The sequence below is a fragment of the Protopterus annectens genome, chromosome 7.part0, assembly GCF_019279795.1.
Source record: "Protopterus annectens isolate FY-2018-M chromosome 7.part0, PAN1.0, whole genome shotgun sequence".
In the NCBI taxonomy this organism is placed as follows: domain Eukaryota; kingdom Metazoa; phylum Chordata; order Ceratodontiformes; family Protopteridae; genus Protopterus; species Protopterus annectens.
The window spans coordinates 714,214,520-714,237,150 of record NC_056739.1 but is presented as its reverse complement, the minus strand read 5'-3'; the positions used below and the strand labels follow the sequence as shown (position 1 = coordinate 714,237,150).

The 22,631-nt window shown below is 42.3% G+C and overlaps 1 protein-coding gene across 1 annotated transcript in view; it reads right to left on the bottom strand.

The window, feature by feature from the left end:
* The window catches only part of LOC122806648 (paired amphipathic helix protein Sin3a-like), a 1,265,677-nt gene that overhangs the window by 660,750 nt on the left and 582,296 nt on the right, over positions 1 to 22,631 (bottom strand). Inside the window, exon 5 of the mRNA XM_044077239.1 lies at positions 9,791 to 9,880. Within this exon, the coding sequence (XP_043933174.1) occupies positions 9,791 to 9,880 (90 nt within the window). The remainder of the gene's footprint in view (positions 1 to 9,790; positions 9,881 to 22,631) is intronic.

Here is a 22,631-nt window from a genome sequence, read left to right as displayed (position 1 = left end):
AGCAAGGGAGCAACCAGCTCCAGACTGACTGTAATCTCTGTGTGCTCTTAAGGGAAATTGCACTTTACTGTGTGTATTTGTTACCCTTTCCTCCTACATGAGACACCCTCACTGGTTGCTAGTGGTGAGGATTGAGGCTCCTTGATTGCTGGGCCTGGGCACAGGCGTCACAGCCATATCTTCCTTTCCTTTATTTCCACCCTAGTTTTAAACTCCAGTTTAATTTTAACCCACCCCCTAGTTATATTTTCAGAGGAAATTTCTATCTTCTCTAGTACTAGTAGCTCCAAATTCCAAAATCCATTCCTTAATTTCCTCTCTTTTCAGCAGAGAGGTGGGAAAGTGCCAGTGTCTCATTTTTATTTCATTACCTTGCATTTTTATTTTAGTTATTATTGGCACATGATTTGAAATAGTTATTGGGTGAGTTTCATGACCTTCAATTAAATGCACATGTTCCTGAGAGATATAAATTCTATCTAGCCTAGCCCAGTTTTTGTATCTTGGAGAATATGTAAATTCACTCAGAACTAGTACTCAATTCACAACTACAGGCCAAACATTTTCATAAATTCTTCAATAATCTACCCTCCTTTGCTATATTTTCCCTTCACGGCCCCTCAGACACATCTTCACTGTTGCAAACCAAAATCCAGTCTCCACCTATAACTATTATTCCCTGCTGAAAGCTGATTATTTCTCCAAGAATTTTCTTAAGCTCCATTATAACAGTTTTAGGTGGAATGTAAATGCATGCCAGTGTAATCTTATCTCTTGCCAGTAGCCCCTTAGTACTATACATCTTCCATTATCATCATTTTTTCCCATTTTCTACCACTACTGGAGCTCCTCTTGCAATCAATATTAAGTACTCCTCTTTTCCTTTGCCCCAGATATTCTGCTGAATAACCATCCTGAAAACCTTTCTTTATCAAATTCACATGTTGAGTTCTTTCCAGGTGGATCTCCTGTAGCATTGGTATTTCCATGCTACATGTTTTTAATACAGTTCACTAATTTTTCATATTTATCTGTAAAACCATTCAGACTGAAAGACATTACAGAAAGCATTTTTTATATAGTTATTATAACCACCTTTTATGTATAACTTTTTTTTTGTTAAATGTCTAGCTCCAACTTTTATGTTACATGCATATACTGTTTGGCAGGTTGGTCTTTTATACAGTTGTTTTTTGTCACATATATTTGAGCCTATGCCACATCTCACATAACTTTTAACTTTTTTTGAAAGCCCTCAATTAAACACCCCCCCAAAAAAAATATTAACTTAATAGTAAACACACAAAACTATGTACATCTTCAAATATTGAAGTTTTTGCTTCCTAATAAGAACAAAAGTTGTAAGTTGATAGCCACACAGACAGGCTAGAGTTAACCAAAAAGAAAGGTTAGTCGTGCTAAGAAGCATGGTACAGCCTGCGCCACTAGTAAGTGCTATTTGATTCTGTCTATCTTTATAGCTCTCCCAGCTGAGAAAACACTTGAATGCGTTCAGTCACACTTTTTCCAAGTCAATTCTCTTTATCAAATTGTCTTCTGGTGACATGCAAACCAGAGAAAACTGCTAAGGGTACCTTGTTTCCCAGAAAAAAAAGCCTTAAAATATTCAATATTCATTTTCATTTACACGCTTTGTAATAAATGTATCACTGGATAACGCCTAGGGTCTTAACCCAGTCATTTCCTTATGCAAGCATGGGAAAAAGCACACTGATTTTTCTTTTGTCATACTCTCTTAAACGGATCTTTCCTCTCCCCCCTTTTTTTACACGCAGTGCCTACATTTCTTAAAACTGAACAAATAAAAAGAAAGAAGGGAGAAAAAGAAAGAAAAAAAAGCACCTGTTTATATTAGTATTCCCACTGCATTTCAAAAATTCAGAACTTCAAGTCTAATTGGTTAAAAGCTCTGATTGCTTTCAGAGAACATTATGTCCTAGCCAATTTCTCTTTTCTTTTCTCTCAGCCAATCCCCTTCCACTGACCATCTCCAGTTTCTCTTTATCAAACTGTCTCCATGGAGGCATGAGAATCAGACAGCCAGTTTTTCTTTATCAGATTGTCTCCATGCAGGCATGAGAATCAGACAGCCCGTTTCTCTTTATCCAATTGTTAAGACCAGCTGCATAATTGCAACTAACCATACATCCACCTGCCAGAAAAAAAGCCTCACAATATTCAATACTCCTTTTCATCAACCTGCTCTTTTAAAACTCATCAATCCAAGGTCCTTAATACAGTCATTTCCCCATGCAAGAATGAAAAAGCACATTAATTTTAACTTTGTTATGCCTTTTTAACTTTTTTTTTTTTTTTTTTTACATTGCATTGCCTGTATTTTTCACAACAGTACAAGAAGAAAGAGAGAAGAGTGCAGAAAAAGAAAAAGTGATGCAGTTACCTTAGACAAAACTTGACGGTCATCAATTAGAACACACCTCTCCTATTCAAATCATGCCAGTGGTCCTAAACCCTGGAATCCTATACATGGTCATTAAAATCTCGCCTTTAAAAATCACCTGGGAGGTATAGGAATGAACTGCTTTTTCCTACTCTTATTATATTAGAGGAAGGAAAATGGGATTTCTGATAGAGCTACAGCCCAGATGGATGTTTGGGGGTTAAGCCCTGCCATAAATATAACAGAATGCACCGGCTGTTTGTACATGGACATAGAAACCTGCACGAATATTAATGCATATATGGCACAGAGCTGAACAATGGTTAATGGCCATAATAAAGATCCAAACTCTCACAGAATAACAGGTCATTTGAACCGGACTCAGACCCCAGATGACAGTGTGTTTTTTTTTTTTTTTGGCCAGGTAGTTAGAGTAATAAACAGGTCAAGTAAAAGAAAGGAGGTTTGATGGTTTGGGTAGCAACAGTTATAAAATTTCCTTCATTGTATTCTTATACAACACTCCATAATAATATTTACTACTCACAAGGCTACTAAATCCCTGGAAACACTTCCAAAGATTCCTTCATTCCACTAGCAAAATTTCCAGATATTTCAAGAATGACTCCCTTCAGTGGTAATGATGAATAGAGACAAAGAGGCAGGTTCCTGAAAGCATGCTTTCTAAAAGATACTGCTTTCTATAATCATACTGTGCTCTGGGCACTCTAGTATAGGAGCTGTGGTGCACCAGAATGTCTGTAGCTCAAGAGCTATTAATCTCTCTTACATGTACAAAAAATAACAACTAGAAATACAAGTGCTATAAAAATGGAACCCCCCCCCAAACACTAACCTGTTCCATGTGCTACTAAAAAAAAATCCTTAGCATAATATGCATCTTTCTTTGTCCACTTGTCTTTTGTCCACTATAACATATAGAAGGGATGACCAAATCCCCTCCTACCAACAAAAAGCAGGACATCACATCCAAGACTACTCTTGTTGCTTACAGAATAGTTTTTTTTTTTTTTTGGTAAGATATCCACTTTATTTATGGGCCTACTCTGCAGCAGTCTCAGGCCTGGTTAACCTGCACATTCTATACACTAGTCTTACCTGTTAGCTTCATGCAAAAAAAAAAAAAAAAAAAACAGTTCACTAAATGAAAACACACCTCACTACTTCCCACAATGTACATGATACATCATACTGATCCACTACTCTCATTCTTCTCAAAGTTAAGACTAAACTATTCATAGTTGTTAGCCAAAAGTAAGTGTCTACTTCAGGTTTTTAAAAATTCTCATGAATTCATCCATCCAGGCACACAGTTGTGTCCAACTTCTAGAGCGACTTCATGAACAGTCTGCAACATCCAAGGAATTTTCTCGGCAAAGGGGGTGGGGGACAATAGTAGATTGCTAGGTCTTTCTTCTACATCACACACACAAACCAGGGGCTCTCAACAATAAATCCATATTGAAAAAGAAATGTAACTAAACATCCTTTTTGCAACAATGCATGCCCAACACACCCATCCCACAATATGACCAGCAGTGGATTAGAAAGATTAGTTTTGTAAAATCTTACCATAACCAAAGATGTCCTTCCCTTCTATGTTGCAGTATTTTCAATGTGGGATCCTCCACCTCAGGCGACCCAAACATCCGGCTCCTATGCAAACGCTTAAGCCTGGTGCGTGGGACGTCACACACAGGGCCACACACCATTGGCCTTAAATGTGACGTCTGCATGCACAAACCTCAGAACTGACTGCCCAGTCGGACAACAGCGTAAGCAGAACAAGCAAGATGCTATCCAGAGAGGGTAAATGTGATTAAGAGGGATAGGAGGGAGGGAAGGAATACTGCAATATGGAAGAGGACGACATCTATGGTTATGGTAAGATTTTACACAACTAATCTATGTCCTTCTATTCTCATGTTGCAGTATTCTCACTGTGGGCGAGTACCACAGCTCAAGTTGAGAAAGAAGTGGAGGAAGAAGTAGCAGTCTCCAGGAAGATGGCCCTTGTAAAAGGGTGGAGAAAGAAGTAGCAGTCTCCACGAAGCCATGGAGGATGGCCCTTGCAAATCCTGCCATGGCTCTGGATATAGTGTCCAAATGATACTGTCTGGTAAAGGTAAATACAGAGGACCACGTGGCTGCCTCTAGTATGGTGGCCGTATCCAGGCCTTTGAGGCAGGCTCCTGAGGAGGCCACTGCTCTAGTAAAATGTGCCTTAACATTGTAGGGTAAGTCTTTGCCATGAAAGGAGTAGCAGAAGGCAATAGGTTTTCGTATCCATAAAGATATTGTCTGTTTGGATACAGCTTTCCCCAGGGCTCTGGGCTGAAAGGATACAAAGAGCTGATTGGACCTTCTAATTCTGGTGGTCTTGTCCAGGTAAATTTTTAACTGTCTGTGAACATCACGGGAGTGGAGCACTCTCTTACTGTCATTTTGTGGTGAAGGGAAGAAGGTGGGTAAATGAATAGACTGGTTGAGGTACAGGTCACTGACCACTTTGGACAAGGAGGGATTTGTGCGAAGGGTTACCCTGTCTTTGTGGAAGACAGTGTAGGATGGGGATGCCATGAGAGCTTGAAGCTCAGAGACTCTTCTAGCTGAAGTTAGAGCTAATAGGACAGTCTTCCAGATACACATCTGCACAGAGGCAGAGCTTGCCGGTTCAAAGGGGGCAATGATGAGTTTTTCCAGTATGTAGTTCAAGTCCCGGGGGGTGGTAGGTTTTCTCAGTGGTCTGATGTGGAGAACCTTCTTCAGGAAAGGTATGACCTCCAGTCTGGAAAGGAGTGGGGATTCATAGGTAAAGCAGGCTGAAATGGAAGATAAGTGGACTTTCAATGAAGACTATGAAAGTTCTTATTTTAGGAGCTCACACACACAGGCTAGAACTAAGGGTACATCCGCTTGGAAGAGGTCTTGTTGGCTTTGGAGACACCAATTGGAGAACCTTTTCCATTTGGAAATGTAGGATCTCCTGGTACTGGGTTTCCTGGCCTCCAGCAGGATGGATAGCACATCCTCTGAGTGCACGTGTCTGAAAGGGATAAGTAGTTTATCACCCACATGGTTAGGCTGAGTATTTCCAAGTGGGGATGAATCAGAGATCCCTTCTGTTGTGTGAGCAGGTCCACCTTGTGGGCCAAGTTGTGGTGATTGCCCTTGTCAAGAGATAGAAGAAGGGGAACCAATACTGCCTTGGTCTATAGGGAGTCACCAGCAAGATTTTTGGCTTGTCCTTCTGGAGTTTCAGTAGGACTTTCTGATTGAGTGGGAAGGGTGGAAGGGATAAAGGAATAGTCAAATCCAATAACTCTAAAAGGCATCCCCTCTCCAAGCAAATGGGGAGGGTACTCTGGAGCAGAATAGCTGCAGTTGTCTGTTTGTAGGGGAGGAAAAAAGATGCATCTGTGGTATGCCCCATTGGTGGACAATGTCTAAGAACACATCTCTGTGTAACATCCACTCGTGATGTTGAGAGAAGGATCTGCTGAAGGCATCCACCTGATTGTCTTGGGATAGAATGCAGACCGCCTGCAGTGTGACATTAAACTGGGTGGCCAACTTCCATGCCTGTATTGCAAGCCTGCAGAGTAAATAGGATCTGGTCACCTTTTGTTTGTTGATGTACCACATCAGAGTTGTGTTGTCTGTGAAGATCTGCAGGGGGCCTGGCTGAATAAGTGGAAGGAAGGTCTGTAGGGCTAAAAGGAGAGCAGTCATCTCCCTCATGTTGATATGTTTCTTTCTGGAGAGAGGGCTCCCACTGAGCCTGCAACTTGAGGCCGTTCATAGTGGCCCCCCACCCTAGACCCATGGCATCTGTGTGCATAGACTGCTCCTGCTTGGTGAGCTGCAGAGGTAGGCCTGGATTCTGGTTTACTTGTTGGATCCACCACCTCAACTCTGTCTTTAGGCAGGGTAGGAAGGGAACCTGAAATTCCAGGGGTTGATTGTGTTGTGACCAGACATTTTTTTAAGTACCACTGGAACTTTCTCATATGCAGCCTGGCTAGAGGTAGCATAGAAAGTGTAGCTGCCATGAGGCCCAAAAGACAGAGGAAATGTCTGGCAAAAATGTGGTTGACCAGAAGCAGCTCCTAGAAGTTGGTTGTGGAATAGACTTTGTCCTGAGGAAGGAAGGCTTTCATCAGGAATGTTGTTATCCTGCAGTCCAAGAAGGTTTGGTCTTGGGTTCGGGTGGGGGAGGACTTTGTCAGGTTGAGAGTGAACCCCAAGCTTTGAAGCAGGGACATAATGAATTTTAAGTGGCTCCTGAGAGTATTTTCCTCTTCTGCTAAATTGAGTAGGTCGTCCAGGTAAGGGTACATATGTATGCCTTTTGTTCTGCAGTAGACTATTGCTGGGGTTAGACACTTTGTTTTATCTACTGTACCAAGGGTCTTCACAAAGGGCAAGGAAGTAAACAAAGTGTGAGGATGACACAGCAAAGCATAAAAACGTCCTGTAGTCTGGGTGGATAGGGATATGAAGGTATGCCTCCTTTAGGTCCAAAGACGCCATGAACGCTCTGGGTGGCAGTAGTGGAAGATGGGTTTGAAGGGATAACATTCTGAAAGACGGGACCTGCAGGAAGGGATTTAGCAGGGACAAGTCCAGAATAGGCCTCCAAAGGCCACCCCCTTTTTAGTACTAGGAAAAGTCTGGAGTAGAACCCCCGAGCTTCTTGGCCTGAGGGGAGTAGATCTTGGATGATGTGAGGGATTAGATGTATTTTTTTTGTGGGGGGTATGCCTTGTGGAAGGGAGGTTTCCTGCCAGGTCATAAAGTACCCTTTTTTCACTACTAATAAGAACCAGCAGTCTGAAGTGACCTCTTTCCAAATGGGTAGTTGTTTCCATCTTTAAAGGGCTGCCTGGAGGTGGGTTGTGAAGAGGCTGTCCTAACGGAAGCAGCCTTTCTAGATCCTTTCCCGTTCCTCGAAGAAGAGGAGGAGGATGGGGCAGGGGCCCTCCTAACAAAGGTGAGCTTAGCTGGGTAGTTTCTACAGAATTTTGGAATAGGTGAGACCAATAAACGTTTGAGGTGCTGAAGTTATTTGCTTTTTTCCTGGAGGCTTTTGAACAGCTCAGCGGACTGTTTGCCAAATAGGAATTTATTGTCTAGGGGGTGCACCCAAGACTTTGTTCTTAAAATCACAAGGTAGTGGCTGTAGTCAGAGTCAGGAATATCTGCACAGAACAGAAGCTGAAGCAGCAGATCTGGCTGAAGCCTCAGCAGCATCATAGATGCACTTTATAGAATTTCTGGAAACCTGTGCTGCTAATGAGAGCTTAGATGCTACTTTGTTTTATTAGGTGAGTCAGGCAGGTTAGAAAGTAATGAAGTTGCCTGGAAAACCAAGTCTAAGGCATATTTAACATTGTGGGTCTGATAACGGACTGCCTTGAAAGCTAGTGTGGAAGAAGTGTAAATCTTTTTTCTCAGTCTGTCCATGATTTTACAGTCTTTGTCGGATGGCAGAAGGGAGGAAGAGGAAATCAATCTGGATTGTTTATCTGGGGGCCACTGCAATGACTGCAGGATATGCCATAGGAGGCTTGATGGGGTACTTGTGGTCATCTGAGACTTTATAAAACCTGTCAGGCCTTTTGGGTGCTGGGGACTGTGATTCAGGGGTCTTGGAGGCTGAGGCAAATGCGTCCAGGTAAGCTGGAATCACAAGGGGCATTACAGAAGGGGAGGATGATTCTATTTGAAGCAGTTCAAAGTACCTCTTTTGAACCTTAGTCATCTGCGTGGCATCCCATTTGAAATAATCCCTCATTTTAAATATAGTCTCCCCCAAAAAAATAGGGAGTCTCCTTCCATGGAGTCCACATCTGGGGAGTAGTAATCCAGGGGAGACGCTAGCTGAGATGTATATGTCACAGATTCATCTGAAGAGGAGGAAAAGGAATCTTCCTCCTGAGTTTGAGCAGGTGGAATGGAAGAAATTGAAGCTGGCCTAGGACAGAGAGTAGGCAATGTAGCAGCAAAAGAAGATGTGGGCCTAAGAGCCATAAAGACTTGTACCCAAGACTGGGAGAATGTTTGCCAGCCTGATTGGTCTTCAGTTGAAGAAGTAATATGCTTGTTTTTTTGCTTCCTCTTAGTGGAGGATATTGAAGGATCATGCCTAGGATCGGATGTCTGGCCTGTGGGAGAAGAGTCCTGTTCTGGCACAGTGGGCGGCTGTCCGGTGAATTCCTGTTCCCCCTCGACATCAGCCAAAGCAGACATTGGAATAACCTCCAAGGATGTGCCAACTGGAGATTCTAGGGCAGCTTCGACAAAGATACCCGCCGAAGTCGCCAGTTCATCCAGCCGTCCCTCAGCCCCTATACTGGTAGCTGATGGGTCATCCAACATCGGAGGGGCAGATGTAGTAGGCCTTGCAACCTTGGCCTTCTTTATAGGTGGCTCCACTTCGACGGCCAACTCGGGATCCAGGTCTAAGGCTAATCGCTTTAGATGCTGGTTTTCTAGGAAAATTTTCAGGGCTGCCAGATGACTGCGAAGGGTTTTAGAGACGAACGACTGGCAAATGCTACAGGATCATATGGTCATGGGATTGGCCTAAGCAAAACAAACAAAGCTCATGGGAATCCTTGTGCGGAATTTGGTGGCTGCACTTACATTTCCCCTTTCTAGATGGCATCGGCTATTTAAAAGGGAGCAACAGCAACTTAAGCTCAAGAGAAAACAGAAAATTCCCCAACGGGGTACTTATCTTTAGATGTCTTCTGAAGCACGGAGAGAAGCGAGCCAACTGACGTTTGATTGTGGCAGAGAAGTTCTGAGGTCTGTGTGTGCAGGCATCACATTTAAGACCCATGGTTTATGGCCCTGCGTGTCACATCCCATGCACCTAGCAGCAACCAGGCGTAAGCTTTTGCATAGGAGCCGGACGTTCCGGTCGCCTGAGGTGGAGGATCCCACAATAAGAATACTGTAACATGAGAACAGAAGGACATTACATCTTCTGGAAAGACTAGGAAAGAAGAGACCTCAAATAACTACCCATTCACCCCACCCAAAAGTGATTTTGATTCTGTAACCAGATCTGAGCAGCAAGTACAAATGTTGAGAAAAAGATCACCAGTGACATTTCCAAATCACTACGCGAGACTTGAGCAGAGTATACCACCCAAGAGGCCCAACTTCCAGTACCATCTTTCTGTTTTAATGACTACATTCTAAGACACTGTAATGACATAACATCTTTTTACAGGTATTGATGGAGTGGATAAGCATTTGTTTCTTCATGGGAGATAAATCAACTGAAAAGCCAAACAAAAAATGAATAACACACCGAAAGTCAAAAGCTATACCTACCTTTTCAAAAAATAATGACTCTGTTCCAGGTCCATGTTTATTAACATCTGCCAGGGATGCATCTTTTAAGCCGAGCAGCTTTGGTTTTTTCTAAAAAGAGAAAAAAGCACAACATAATTGAGAAAAAGTATGCAACATCAAACTCCAATCAAAAACAACATAAGGTTCAAGTGGATCAAGTCCACTGGTTATTTTACTGTCAGAATAACTAAAAACAGTTAATAGTGGGGGGAAAATATGCTAGTTCACCTGCTATGATGTGCATGGTAAGGCAGCAGTTTACTTCTTTAGCTCTCACAAGCCTTACAAAACACAGACAGCAAAGAACTTAACACTAAACAGGTGACTAAGAACCTTAAGAAAGGGGAGTAGGAAAAGTGGAGAGGAAATGAATAAGGTACTAATGGTGCTAGAAAGAGGTATTGATGCATGTAATCCAGACTAACACATGAAGTTCAATGTACAGAAAGGCTGAAAATGGAAGAGATGAAGAAAGGAAGGATGGAAAAGATGGCTGTGAAACAGAAGAGCATAACATATGAACAGATAAGTTTAGTGGAAGATGGCTAAAGGACAACTGATCGTGCAGGAAGAAGGTGCAGTCTGCTGACATCTCAAGACAGGATGGATAACTGGAGACTTTAAGGACCTTGTTAAAAAAAGGTAAGGTACATCTTTTTTTTTTTTCAAAACAGGTTTATTGTTTTAACATATAAGAGAAATATCATAACAATTTTATACAAGTAATTAAAAATAGGTATTATTATAATATTCAACAAAACAACTAAAGTATTTACAAAGACATCCACTACAATCAGATCAATTAATTAAACTAAAATACCATGCTATTGAAATTAAAATTTTTTTAACAAATTTTGTAAATTATCCCATACAATAAAATAAGATGTTGTTTCTATTTGTTCTAGTCCTAATTGTGTTTATTTCCATATGGCACACTATATTCATAACATTTTTAAATTCATTGAACGAATGAGGTGTATCTGAAATCCAATTTCTAGTTATTATTTTCCTAGCCACTGCTAGAATAGACCATAACAAGGGAAGCTTAACCTTTTTAACACTTTGAGGTACAGGTGTGTTGAATAATATAAGAGATTTAGAAATAATGAAATTATCTGTAAAAAGAGCCTGCAAAAATTCATTAATTGACTTCCAGTATTCTTTCAATTTTATACAGTCATAAAACATATGAGCCCAGTCAGCATTAATTTCTACATTACATCTCTTACATAGATTATCTTTATTATTTATTTTATTCATCATCAAAGGTGTATAAAAAGATCTATGTAAAAATTTCCATGTATAAAGTCTCCAGACAATGGAAGGCGTAGTTCTATAAGCAGATTCCAATATATATTGTTTATCTTGTTGATTTGGTGGGTCCCCATTAATAGAAGTGAAATCATTCCAGAATGAATCTACACTGTAAAAAGTTTCTTGTCTGATAACTTTATGTATGTATGAAAGTTTACCTTTATCAGAAACTTTATGTTGTAAATTTAATATCAAGTAATCAATCAGTGTTGGAATAGATTCTTTAACAGTTATAGACATTAAATCTATTTTATTAATGAGATGTTGTCTAAAGGTCTGAACCTCTAACCAGCAAGTTTCTCTTAGATCAAATTCTTGTTTTAAGAAATCTAGATTTTTAACTTTATTATCAGATATCAACTGATACCAGTACTTTAGATCATTATCTATAGCTAAATGAGTTCCTTCAGAAGTAGATGACAAAAGCATACCCTGAGTATACATTATAGGAAATACAATAAAATTCCATTCCCTATACTTAGGGTGCATGAATATAAAGTTACGATAACTAATAATAATATTTAATGGGTAACAGACCATATGTTTAGATGTAATAGGTGAAGTACAAAATTCCTTTAGTAATCATAACATGGAGTTATTTACAATCATATTTTTATGTGTTAAGGAGATTTTCATGAAGTGTATACTAATTAGCTCCCAATAATCTTTCCATTTTGTGACATATGACTGATCTATTAATCAAGTAATAACTTTTGCAATAGAAGAGATAATATATAAATTAAAGTCTGGAAAAGAAATACCCCCTTGAGACCAGCTATTAGTATGTTTCTTTAATGCAATCCTAGATCTATTAGGTGCCCATAAGAAATTTAACATTAGTGTGTTCAGTTTCTTGATAATTATTTTTGTAGGTGGAAGTATTATTGATTGTATTAAGTATAAAATCTTGGGGAATATTATCATTTTAATAATTGTAAGTCTCTCCTCCATAGTAAAAAACATATTATTCCAGGTATTAAAAAGATTTTGTATATTAAGAAAACAGGTATTATAATTATTATATATAATAGATTTAATATCTTTAGATAGTATTATACCTAAATAAGTTATCTGACCTGAATTGGGTACATATTTAGTAAAATCACTAATGAGAATATTTTTCGTGTATATATAGGTAGTATTTTAGTTTTTTCTTCATTGAATATTAAACCAGAAATACTTTTAAAATTCATCATGTTATCAAACAGAGACTGTATAGAAGAATTAGATCCTGCTGATGTAATTAGAACATCATCTGCAAAAAGTTGAATTTTGGATGTTGTATTTTCATCTATTTCAAAACCCTCTATGTCAGTACTGTTTCTGATCAAATTAGCCCAAGGCTCCATTACTAAAGTGAATAATAGTGGAGAAAGTGGACATCCTTGTTTTGCTTAACTGCATCTTTGAGAGCATGAAAACTGACTGTATTAGCAGGCTGGGAGGAAAAAGTTAAGAAATGTGTGGACTACACCCTGTTATAATCTGCCATCACTCTTACACAGTTGGTTGTTAGCTAAAACAGTTAAAAGCACACAAGTGGGTAACTACTGTGCAAAATAAATTAAAGTCTACATACAAACTCAATTACAGAGAAACAAAGCTGCAGAGAAAATCATGTGTGGACTACACAACCTTCCTGACAGTGATTTGATGAGGCAATGATGGCAGAATTTCCAAAATATAAGATGACAGAAAATTCTTGGAGAGCAGGCCTAGAACAAATACTCGGAAATACAATTATGGAAGGGGAAATGCAAGCAAAGGTCAATATCAGAAGTGGGAGACAAGTGGAGGAAGGCCAAGACAAAAATGGTAGCAGAGAAATCTCCAGCTATAAAAGCATAGAGGGAAGGAGGTCAGCACAGGCAGTACAAGGGAGTAAGAGGAATACCAGCTCTAGAAAGAGGCAAAAGAATTAGGAAAAGGAGGTGCTCCACATGAAAATGTTTTATAAATTCAGTAGAATCATTAACTAGACTGGAAAGAAGACAGAGTGAGAAAGTATAGTTGTGTACACTTACCATAAATGTAGATTTTCGAGTGTATTCACTGTTGCAGTCACCACATTTGGGTCATCGGCCTGCAGGTAGCCCTCAACTAGGCTGATTACAGTCTCTTTGGATTTCTGCATCGGATGCTGTCGCTTCTTCCTTGACGTCAGGTCGTCAGGCATATAAAACATGCAGCCAACACCATTACATCAGTTTTTCTTGCCCCAGATGTCAGGTGCCCCCACAATAGGAGGCAATTAAATGGTATGGTAAACCCCCAACAAAAAGCAAATACACAAGAAAAAATAAATATACCAACAAGAAAAAAGGTAGAGCCAAGAGAAGTCAGGGGGCTGGAGGGAGGGTAACCAGGAGTGCAACAGTGAATACACTCAAACATCTACACTTATGGTAAGTGTACACAACTGTACTATGTTCTTCGTGTTTCACTGTTGCAGTCATCAGATTTGGGTTGATTCCCAAAACTATGGAAGGGAGGAGGAAGTTAAAGAGCATTAGGGCCAGCTATTAATGCCTGCAAGACTGCAGTGGCAACTCCAGCTCTGGATTTAGAAAAGATAGGCATGTGGTAATGCTTGGTGAAGGTATGTACAGAGCTCCAGGTAGCAGCTTCTAGGATGCCCCTGGTAGGGACTCCTCTGAGAAATGCCGCAGAGGTAGATGTAGCCCTGGTGGAATGTGATTTTATCCCCTGTGGGGTAGGTTTTCCATGGTGCTTGTAGCAGAAATGAATGCAATGGGCTATCCCATTTGGAAATGGTTTGCTTTGACATGGCCTTCTCTTCTGCCCCTGCAGCAAAGCTAACAGCTGTTCAGATTTTCTGATAGGCTTAGACATGTCCAAACAGAATCTAAGTTGTCTGTGCACATCCACAGAGTGCAGTATTCATTCCCCTTTGTTTTGTGGATTAGGGAAAAAAGTAGGCAAATGAATGGACTGATTTAGTGACACAGTAGACACCACCTTGGGCATAAAGGAAGGATTAGTCCAGAAGGAAACCCTGTCTGCACGGAAGATAATGAAGGGTTCCCACTGCCATGAGGCTTGTAAATCAGACACTATTCTTGCTAATGTGATGGCTAGAAGGAAGGCTGTTTTCCAAGAAAGGAATTTCAACTCTGCTGTAGCAGCTGGCTCAAAGGGGGGGGGGGGGGTGAGCTTTTCCAATACAAAGTTAAGGTCCCAGGCTGGAGTGGGAGCTCTCCTGGCTCCTCTAAGGAACTGCTATAGCAAGGGGTGAGAGAAGAGGGGTGGCTCAGTATTATAATGTGCTGAAATGGCAGAGGCATGAATTTTAATTGACGAGAAGGATAGGCCCTTGTGGAGCATTTCTGTTAAGTACTGTAGAATATGAGGTAAGCTGGGCATCGCTGTGTCCATCCCCTGAGCCTGGCTCCAGGAGCAGTATCTTTTCCACTTTTCAGCATAGGATTTTCTAGTACTAGGCCTCCTTGCCTCCAGAATGACATCCAGTACTTGCTTACTGAGGGATGCTAGAGGACAGCTCAAGGAATTAGCCAGGCTGCAAGATTCAGGGTTTGAAGCTGAGGATGCAGAATCTGGCCCACCTGCTGGGACAGCAGGGAAGGGGTCCTGAGGTAGGTGCCATGGTTGTAGCGGTGTCATACTGCGCAAGAGGGGGTACCAGTGCTGGCGTAGCCAGTCTGGTGCAATCAGTATTGTCCCTGACTTGTCCTGTTTGATCTTTAGTAGAACCTTCAATAGGAGAGGCAGAGGGGGGAAAGGCATAAACCAAGAGGCTTTCCCAAGTAAAGGACAGGGCATCCACTTTCCAAGCTTGACTGTGGGGAGTTCTTGTGCAGAATTTGTTCAACTGGTAGGTCTGAGGGGAGGCAAACAGGTCTACCTCTGGAGTCCCCCATTTGTTCCTCAAGAGGTTGAACATTTTGGGTTCTAGATTCCATTTGTGTGGGTCCATGAGACTTCTGCTTAAGTCGTCTGTCAGTGAATTTACTTTACTTGGCAGGAATTGTGCTTGTAGGTGTACTTGGTAGCTCAAGGCTGTGTCCCACAGAGCCACGGCTAGTCTGCAGAGAGGGTACGAGTGGGTTCCCCCCTGCTTGATTATGTACCGCATAACTGTGGTGTTGTCTGTCCTTACCAATAGCTGTCCTGGAAGAATACGGTCTTTGAAGCCTGTCAGAGCATTCTGTACAGCTAACATTTCTTTTTGAATGATATGCATGTGCATCTGTCTCGGGTTCCATTTGCCCTGAATGCACTGCCCTGCCATGCGAGCCCCCCATGCATAGTCTGATGAGTCTGTTGTTAGGGTTTGGGTGGCAGGGGGTAGAGTGAAAGGGAGTTCCCTTGTTGTGGTAGCAGGCCTCTGCCCACCTGAGGAACTCTGTCTTTATACAATGAATGAAAGAAATCATTGTTTCCAGGTCCTGAGAAAGTTGACACCATACGCTTTTTAGATACCACTGGAGTTTCCTCATATGCAGTCTTGCATATGGAATTAGTAGAATGCAAGAGGCCATGAACCCCAGAGCTTGCAGCATTTTCCTTGCAGATAGCTGGGGTTTTGTGGCCAATATTTTGAAGTAGGTTGTCAAATAAACTTGTTTCTCCGGAGTGAGGAATGCCATCTGGGAAGTTGTGTTCAAGCTTGCTCCCATGAATACAATCTGTTGGCAGGGTTCTAGGTGAGATTTCTTTTCACTGATGGGGTACCCCAGTGAGGTTAGAAGTTTCTTTAAGAGTGCCAGGTGTTGTAATAGCAAGTCCTGGCTTTCTGCCTGAATCGGACAAATCGTCCGAGTATGGGTAAATTTGAATATTTCTCTGCCTGCAAAATGGAATGGCTGGAGCTAGACACTTTGTGAACACCCTGGGCAGAGTAGATAAGCCAAAGGGAAGTGCAGAAAACTGAAAGTGCATGGAGCCCTCCCTGAAATGTAGGTATTGACTGCAGGATCCTCTTACTGAGATGTGCAAGTAAGCTTCTTTAAGTCTAGGGTTGCCAGCCAGGCATCCTTGGCTAGCATAGGAAGAAGCTGTTGAGTTAGCATTTTGAATTTTGGAACCACCAGAAAGGTGTTGAGAATAGAGAGGTCCAGGATAGGACGCCAGGAGTCGTCTTTTCTGGGTACCAGAAAAAGTCGTGAATAAAAGCCTTGTCCCCTTTGTTCTGTTGGAACAGGTTGAATAGCGATGATACTGAGAAGAGAGAGAAAGTACAGTTTTGTAACTACCATAAATGTAGATGTCAGAGTGTAAACACTGCTGCAGTCATTACACTTGGGTTATCCTGCCGTCAGGCGGTCCCGCAGTCAGCCAGAGTTCCAAAGTCTTGGTCCGACTTCGGTTGCTGTCACCTCCTCCCTGATGTCAGTGCGATAGGGGTATATAAGATGCAGCCAACGCCATTTTCTTCAGTTTTTCTTGCCCCAGATGTCAGGTGCCCCCAAATAGGTAGGCAATACAAATTGCTAGTAATATACAAAAGAAAAGCAAACAACCATTTTTAGTTACCAGCAAATACTCCCCATAGGTAATAAAGGGTAGATGCCCTAGGTAAATACCAGAAAGTAAGAGGGGAAGGAGGGAGGGTAACCTGGACCGCAGCAGTGTTAACACTCGAACATCTACATTTATGGTAGGTACAAAACTGTACTATGTTCATCGTGTTACACTGCTGCAGTCATTACACTTGGGTGGAATCCCAAAGCTGAGGTAGGGAGGCTGGCTCTATAAGGCATTAGGGGTGGCTATAAGGCCCTGCAGTACAGCAGTGGCGAAGCCAGCTCTGGATTTGGAGTATAAAGGCAAATGGTAATGTTTGGTGAAGGTATGCACAGAAAGTACAGTTTTGTACCTACCATAAATGTAGATGTCCGATAGGTATGCATCTGAAGTCCTTACAGATGGGTTGTCCTGCCTCAGGCAGCCCTTCGGTCGGCCGGATTCCAAAGTCTGGGTCCGGCGTCGGCTGATGTCGCCCCTTCCCCAACGTCAGAGCGCCTGGGGTATAAAAGCGTCAGCTGACGCCATCTTCCTCAGTTTTTCTTGCCCCAGATGCCAGGTGCCCTCTAAGGAAGGCTAAATTTGGTAGAAATACAAAATATTGCAAACATGCACAGTAATATAAAACAAATACACCATAATAGATAACCCCAGCTAGCTATAAGAGGGATAAGTACCCAAGAAGTACCACAGAGGGAAGGAGGAGGGTAAACCTGACTGCAGATGCATACCTATCGGACATCTACATTTATGGTAGGTACAAAACTGTACTATGTCCTTCAAGGATGCATCTGCAGTCCTTACAGATGGGTAGAATACCATAGCCAAGCTGGGGGTGGTAGGCTCTAAGAAAAAGATGGTGTAGCTAAAATGCCCTGCAGGACTGCCGTAGCAAAGCCTGGTCTGGATCTGGAATATAAGGGTAAATTGTAATGCTTGGAAAATGTATGCACGGAGCTCCATGTAGCAGCTTCTAAAATGTCCTTGGTAGCCACCCCTCTTAAAAAGGCTGTGGAGGTGGCTGTAGCTCTGGTGGAATGAGGTCTGATGTTAGCTGGCACAGCTTTTCCATGATAAGAGTAGCAGAATCGAATGCAATTTCCTATCCATTTTGAAATTGCCTGTTTGGAAATTGCTTTTCCTTGAATGCCTGCAGCATATGCTACCAACAGCTGGTCAGTTTTTCTGAAAGTCTTAGTTCTGTCCAAGTAGTAGCGTAACTGTCTGTGAATGTCCAGGGTATGCAGAAGTTTCTCTCCCTTGTTTTGTGGGTTTGGAAAGAAGGTAGGCAGGTGAATAACTTGGTTCAATGAGACCCTGGATACCACCTTTGGCATGAATGAAGGATTGGTTCTCAAGGAGATTCTGTCCTGATGAAAAATAAGAAATGGTTGTATTGCCATGAGTGCCTGCAATTCAGATACTCTTCTTGCTGAGGTTATGGCCAGAAGGAAGGCAGTCTTCCAAGACAGGAACTGTAACTCTGAAGATGCTGCTGGTTCAAACGGAGGTAAAGTCAACTTTCCAATATGAAGTTAAGGTCCCATGTAGGCACTGGTGGTTTTCTTGGAGGATTGATGTTTTTAATTCCTCTTAGAAACTGCCTTAGGAGAAGATGAGAGAAGACAGGTGGATCAGTATTGTATTCTGCTGAAATTGCTGAAGCATGAATTTTTATGGAAGAGTAAGAAAGGCCATTATGGAGCATGTCTGCCAAGTATTCCAGGATATGTGCCATGTTCATCACTGTGGCATCTAGGCCCTTTGCGGTGCTCCAAGTGTGGAATCTTTTCCATTTTCCTGAATATGTCTTTCTCATGGAAGGTCTGCGAGCTTCCATGATGATATCCTTTACTCTCTTGGATAGCTTTTCCTGGTGAGGAGTCAAGGTATTCTCCAGGCTGTCAGCTGCAGGGTTTTCAGGCTGGAGTGCAGAGTTTTGTAATTGTGCTGTGTCAGAAGGAGTGTCCATAGTGGTAGAGGCCATGGTTTCGTATGTGACAGGCTCCGTAACAGTGGGTACCAGTGCTGCCTTGGCCAGTCCGGGGCTATTAGAATCACTTTTGGCTGCTCTGTCTTGATTTTCAGTAAGACCTTGGTCATTAGTGGGAGTGGTGGAAATGCATACACTGTTAGAGTATTCCAACTGAAAGAGAGGGCGTCCACATTCCATGCTTGTGGGTGGTATGTCCTTGTGCAGAATTTCTTCAGCTGATGATTGTGGTGGGAGGCAAAAAGATCTATGTCCAGCCTCCCCCATGATTGTGTTATCTGAAGGAAGATGTCTGGGTGCAGCATCCATTCGTGTGGGTCCATGGTATTTCTGCTTAGGCTGTCCGCCAGTATATTGTCTTTCCCTGGCACAACCTGGGATTGCAGCTCTATATTGAGTTTTAGGGAAAGTTCCCAAAGATTCATTGCTAGTCTGCAAAGAGGGTAGGAATGGGTACCTCCTTGCTTGTTTATGTACCACATAACTGTGGTATTGTCTGTCCTTATTAGCAGGTGGCCTTGATGTAGAAAGAGCTTGAAGGCCTCGATTGCATGAATCACTGCCAGCATTTCCTTTTGGTTTATGTGCATGCGCAATTCTTTCTGAGACCATAGACCTTGGATGCATCTGTCCTCCATATGTGCTCCCCATCCATGGTCTGAAGCATCCGAGGTAATGGTTTGGCTGGTTACAGGTTTGCTGAAAGGCAGGCCCCTGTTTGACTGGCTTGCTTGGGCCCACCACAGGAATTCATTTTGAAGGCATGGAATGAGTGGTATCAAAGCATCTAGGCTGTGATTGTGCTGAGACAGTACAGTTTTGTACCTACCATAAATGTAGATGTCCGAGAGGTATGCATCTGCAGTCCTAACAAATGGGTTGTCCTGCCTCAGGCAGCCCTTGGGTCGGCCGGATTCCAAAGTCTGGGTCTGGCCTCGGCTGATGTCGCACTTCACCCGACGTCATAGCTGCTGTTAACCGGGTATAAAGGCATCAGCCAACGCCATTTTCCTCAGTGTTTCTTGCCCCAGATGCCAGGTGCCCTCTAGGAAGGCTAAATTTGGATAAATGCAAATGTTTCCAAACAATAGAGAACAAATAGAAATAAACATGTATATACATATATACAAACAAATACACCATAATAGATTCCCCCAGCTAGCTACAAGATGGGCAAATACCCTAGGAGTACCACAGAGGGAAGGAGGGTGGGTAATCCTGACTGCAGATTCATACCTCTCGGACATCTACATTTATGGTAGGTACAAAACTGTACTATGTCCTTCAAGGATGCATCTGCAGTCCTAACAAATGGGTAGAATACCATAGCCAAACTGGGGAGGAGGCACTAAGAAGATTATGGTGTAGTTAAGATCCCTTGCAAAACAGCAGTGGCAAAACCTGCTCGGGATCTGGAGTATAAAGGTAGATTGTAATGCTTGGCAAATGTATGCACGGAGCTCCAAGTAGCAGCCTCTAAAATGTCTTTGGTAGCCACTCCTCGTAAAAAAGCTGTAGTAGTGGCTGTAGCCCTTGTGGAGTGAGGTCTGATGTTTTCTGGAGTTGTCTTTCCATGATAAGAGTAACAAAATCTAATGCAATTTCCTATCCATTTTGAGATTGTCTGTTTTGAAATTGCTTTTCCTTCCATGCTACCAGAAGCTGGTCAGTTTTCCTATTGTTCTTGGTTCTGAACGGGTAGTAGCGCAATTGTCTATGCACATCCAAGGTATGTAGTTGTCTTTCCCCCCTGTTCTGTGGGTTGGGGAAGAATGTAGGTAGGTGGATTGCTTGGTTTAATGATACCCTGGAGACCACCTTTGGCATAAAAGTAGGATTAGTTCTCATGGACACTCTATCCTGATGGAAGATAAGGAAGGGCTGTACTGCCATTAATGCCTGTAATTCAGAAACCCTTCCTGATGAAGTGATTGCAAGCAGGAAAGCAGTTTTCCAAGATAAGTACTGTAATTCTGCTGTTGCTGCTGGTTCAAAAGGGGAAGTGTCAACTTTTCTAACACAAAGTTCAAGTCCCATGTAGGCAATGGTGGCTTCCTTGGTGGCTTTACATTTTTAATTCCTCTCAGGAACTGCCTGAGTAGAGGATGAGAAAAGACTGGAGGATCCATGTTGTATTCTGCTGAAATTGCTGATGCATGAATCTTAATGGAGGAGTAGGACAGGCCATTGTGGAAAAGCTCTGCTAAGTATTCCAGGATGTTAGCTATGTTTGCCAGTGATACATTTTCTCCTTTTGCTGCACTCCAAATGAGATATCTTTTCCATTTTGCTGAATAAGTTTTTCTTGTTGAGGGTCTGCGAGCCTCCAAGATAATGTCTTTAACCCTTTGAGATAAATCTGGGTTATTTTGTCTTATGCAATGTTCCAAGCAGCTAGCTGCAGTGTTTTCAAGTTTGGATGCAGGATTTTGAAGTTGTTCTGTGTTAGCAGTAAAGGAACTAGGGGTAGAGGCCATGCGTGTTCCCGAGACATACTCTTCAGTAGTGGGTACAAATGCTGCCTCGGCCAGTCTGGAGCTATCAGGATGATCCTTGGGTGATCTTCTTTGATCTTCAGTAGCACTTTGTGCATCAAAGGAAGAGGTGGGAATGCATATGCTGTCAGGTTTTCCCAACTGAAAGATAGGGAGTCCACCTTCCAAGCTAGTGGGTGGTATGTCCTTGTGCAGAATTTTTTCAATTGGTGGTTGTGTGGGGATGCGAATAGGTCTATTTCTGGTAGTCCCCATTTCCCTGTAATGGATTTGAAGATGTCTGGATGCAGCATCCATTCGTGGGCATCCATGGTAGTTCTGCTTAAGATGTCTGCTAGTATATTTTCCTTTCCTGGCACAAATATTGCCTGGAGCTGAATGTTGAGGTTCAGGGCCACATTCCAGAGGTCCATTGCCATCCGGCATAGAGGATATGAATGTGTGCCTCCTTGTTTGTTGATATACCACATAACTGTGGTGTTGTCCGTCCTTATCAGCAAATGACCCTGTTGAAGAAACGGTCTGAATGTCTGAATTGCCAGCTTTACTGCCAGCATCTCTTTTTGATTTATGTGTAGGTTCAGCTGGTCTTGAGTCCATAAGCCTTGTATGCACTTGTCCACCACGTGTGCCCCCCAACTGAGGTCTGAGGCGTCCGTGGTGATAGTCTGGCTTGGGTGAGGGCTGTGGAAGGGCAGCCCTTTGTTCAATTGACAGGCCTGAGCCCACCATTTTAATTCTTGCTTCAGGCATGGAATTATTGGAATTTGGGTTTCTAGGCTGTGCTTGTGCTGAGACCATAAATTCCTTAGGTACCATTGCAACTTCCTCATATGTAGTCTGGCATGTGGAATTAATATTATGCAGGATGCCATGTAACCCAGGGCTTGCAGGACTTTCCTTGCTGTAAGCTGGTTCTGCGTTATTAATGCCATGAAATAGAGTGGTAGGTGCTTCTGCTTTTCTGCTGTGAGGAATGCCATTTGGCTTGATGTGTCCAGTTCTGCACCCAAGAAAGTTATCCTTTGGGATGGTATCAGCCTTGACTTTTTTATGTTGACTGTGTATCCCAGGGCTTGCAATAGGTGAATGACCTTTCTCAAATCTTTTGTTAATTTGTTTTTGTTGTCCGCTTGTAACAGGCAGTCGTCCAGGTATGGGTAAATTTGAATTCCCTGAAGCCTGCAATGAGCAATTACTGATGCCAGGAATTTCTTGAATACTCTGGGTGCAGTAGATAAGCCAAAAGGCAATGCTGAGAATTGATAATGCTCTGATCCTGCAAGAAATCTGAGGTATCTTCTGCAATTTGGTCGTATGGGGATGTGCAGGTATGCCTCCTTGAGATCTAGAGTTACCAGCCAAGACTCCTTGCCCAGCATGGGAAGAAGCTGCTGTAGGGTCAGCATCTTGAATTTTGGAACAATGAGATATGTGTTCAGAGCGGACAGGTCGAGAATAGGTCTCCATTGGTTTTCCTTTCTTGGCACCAGGAAAAGTCTGGAGTAAAATC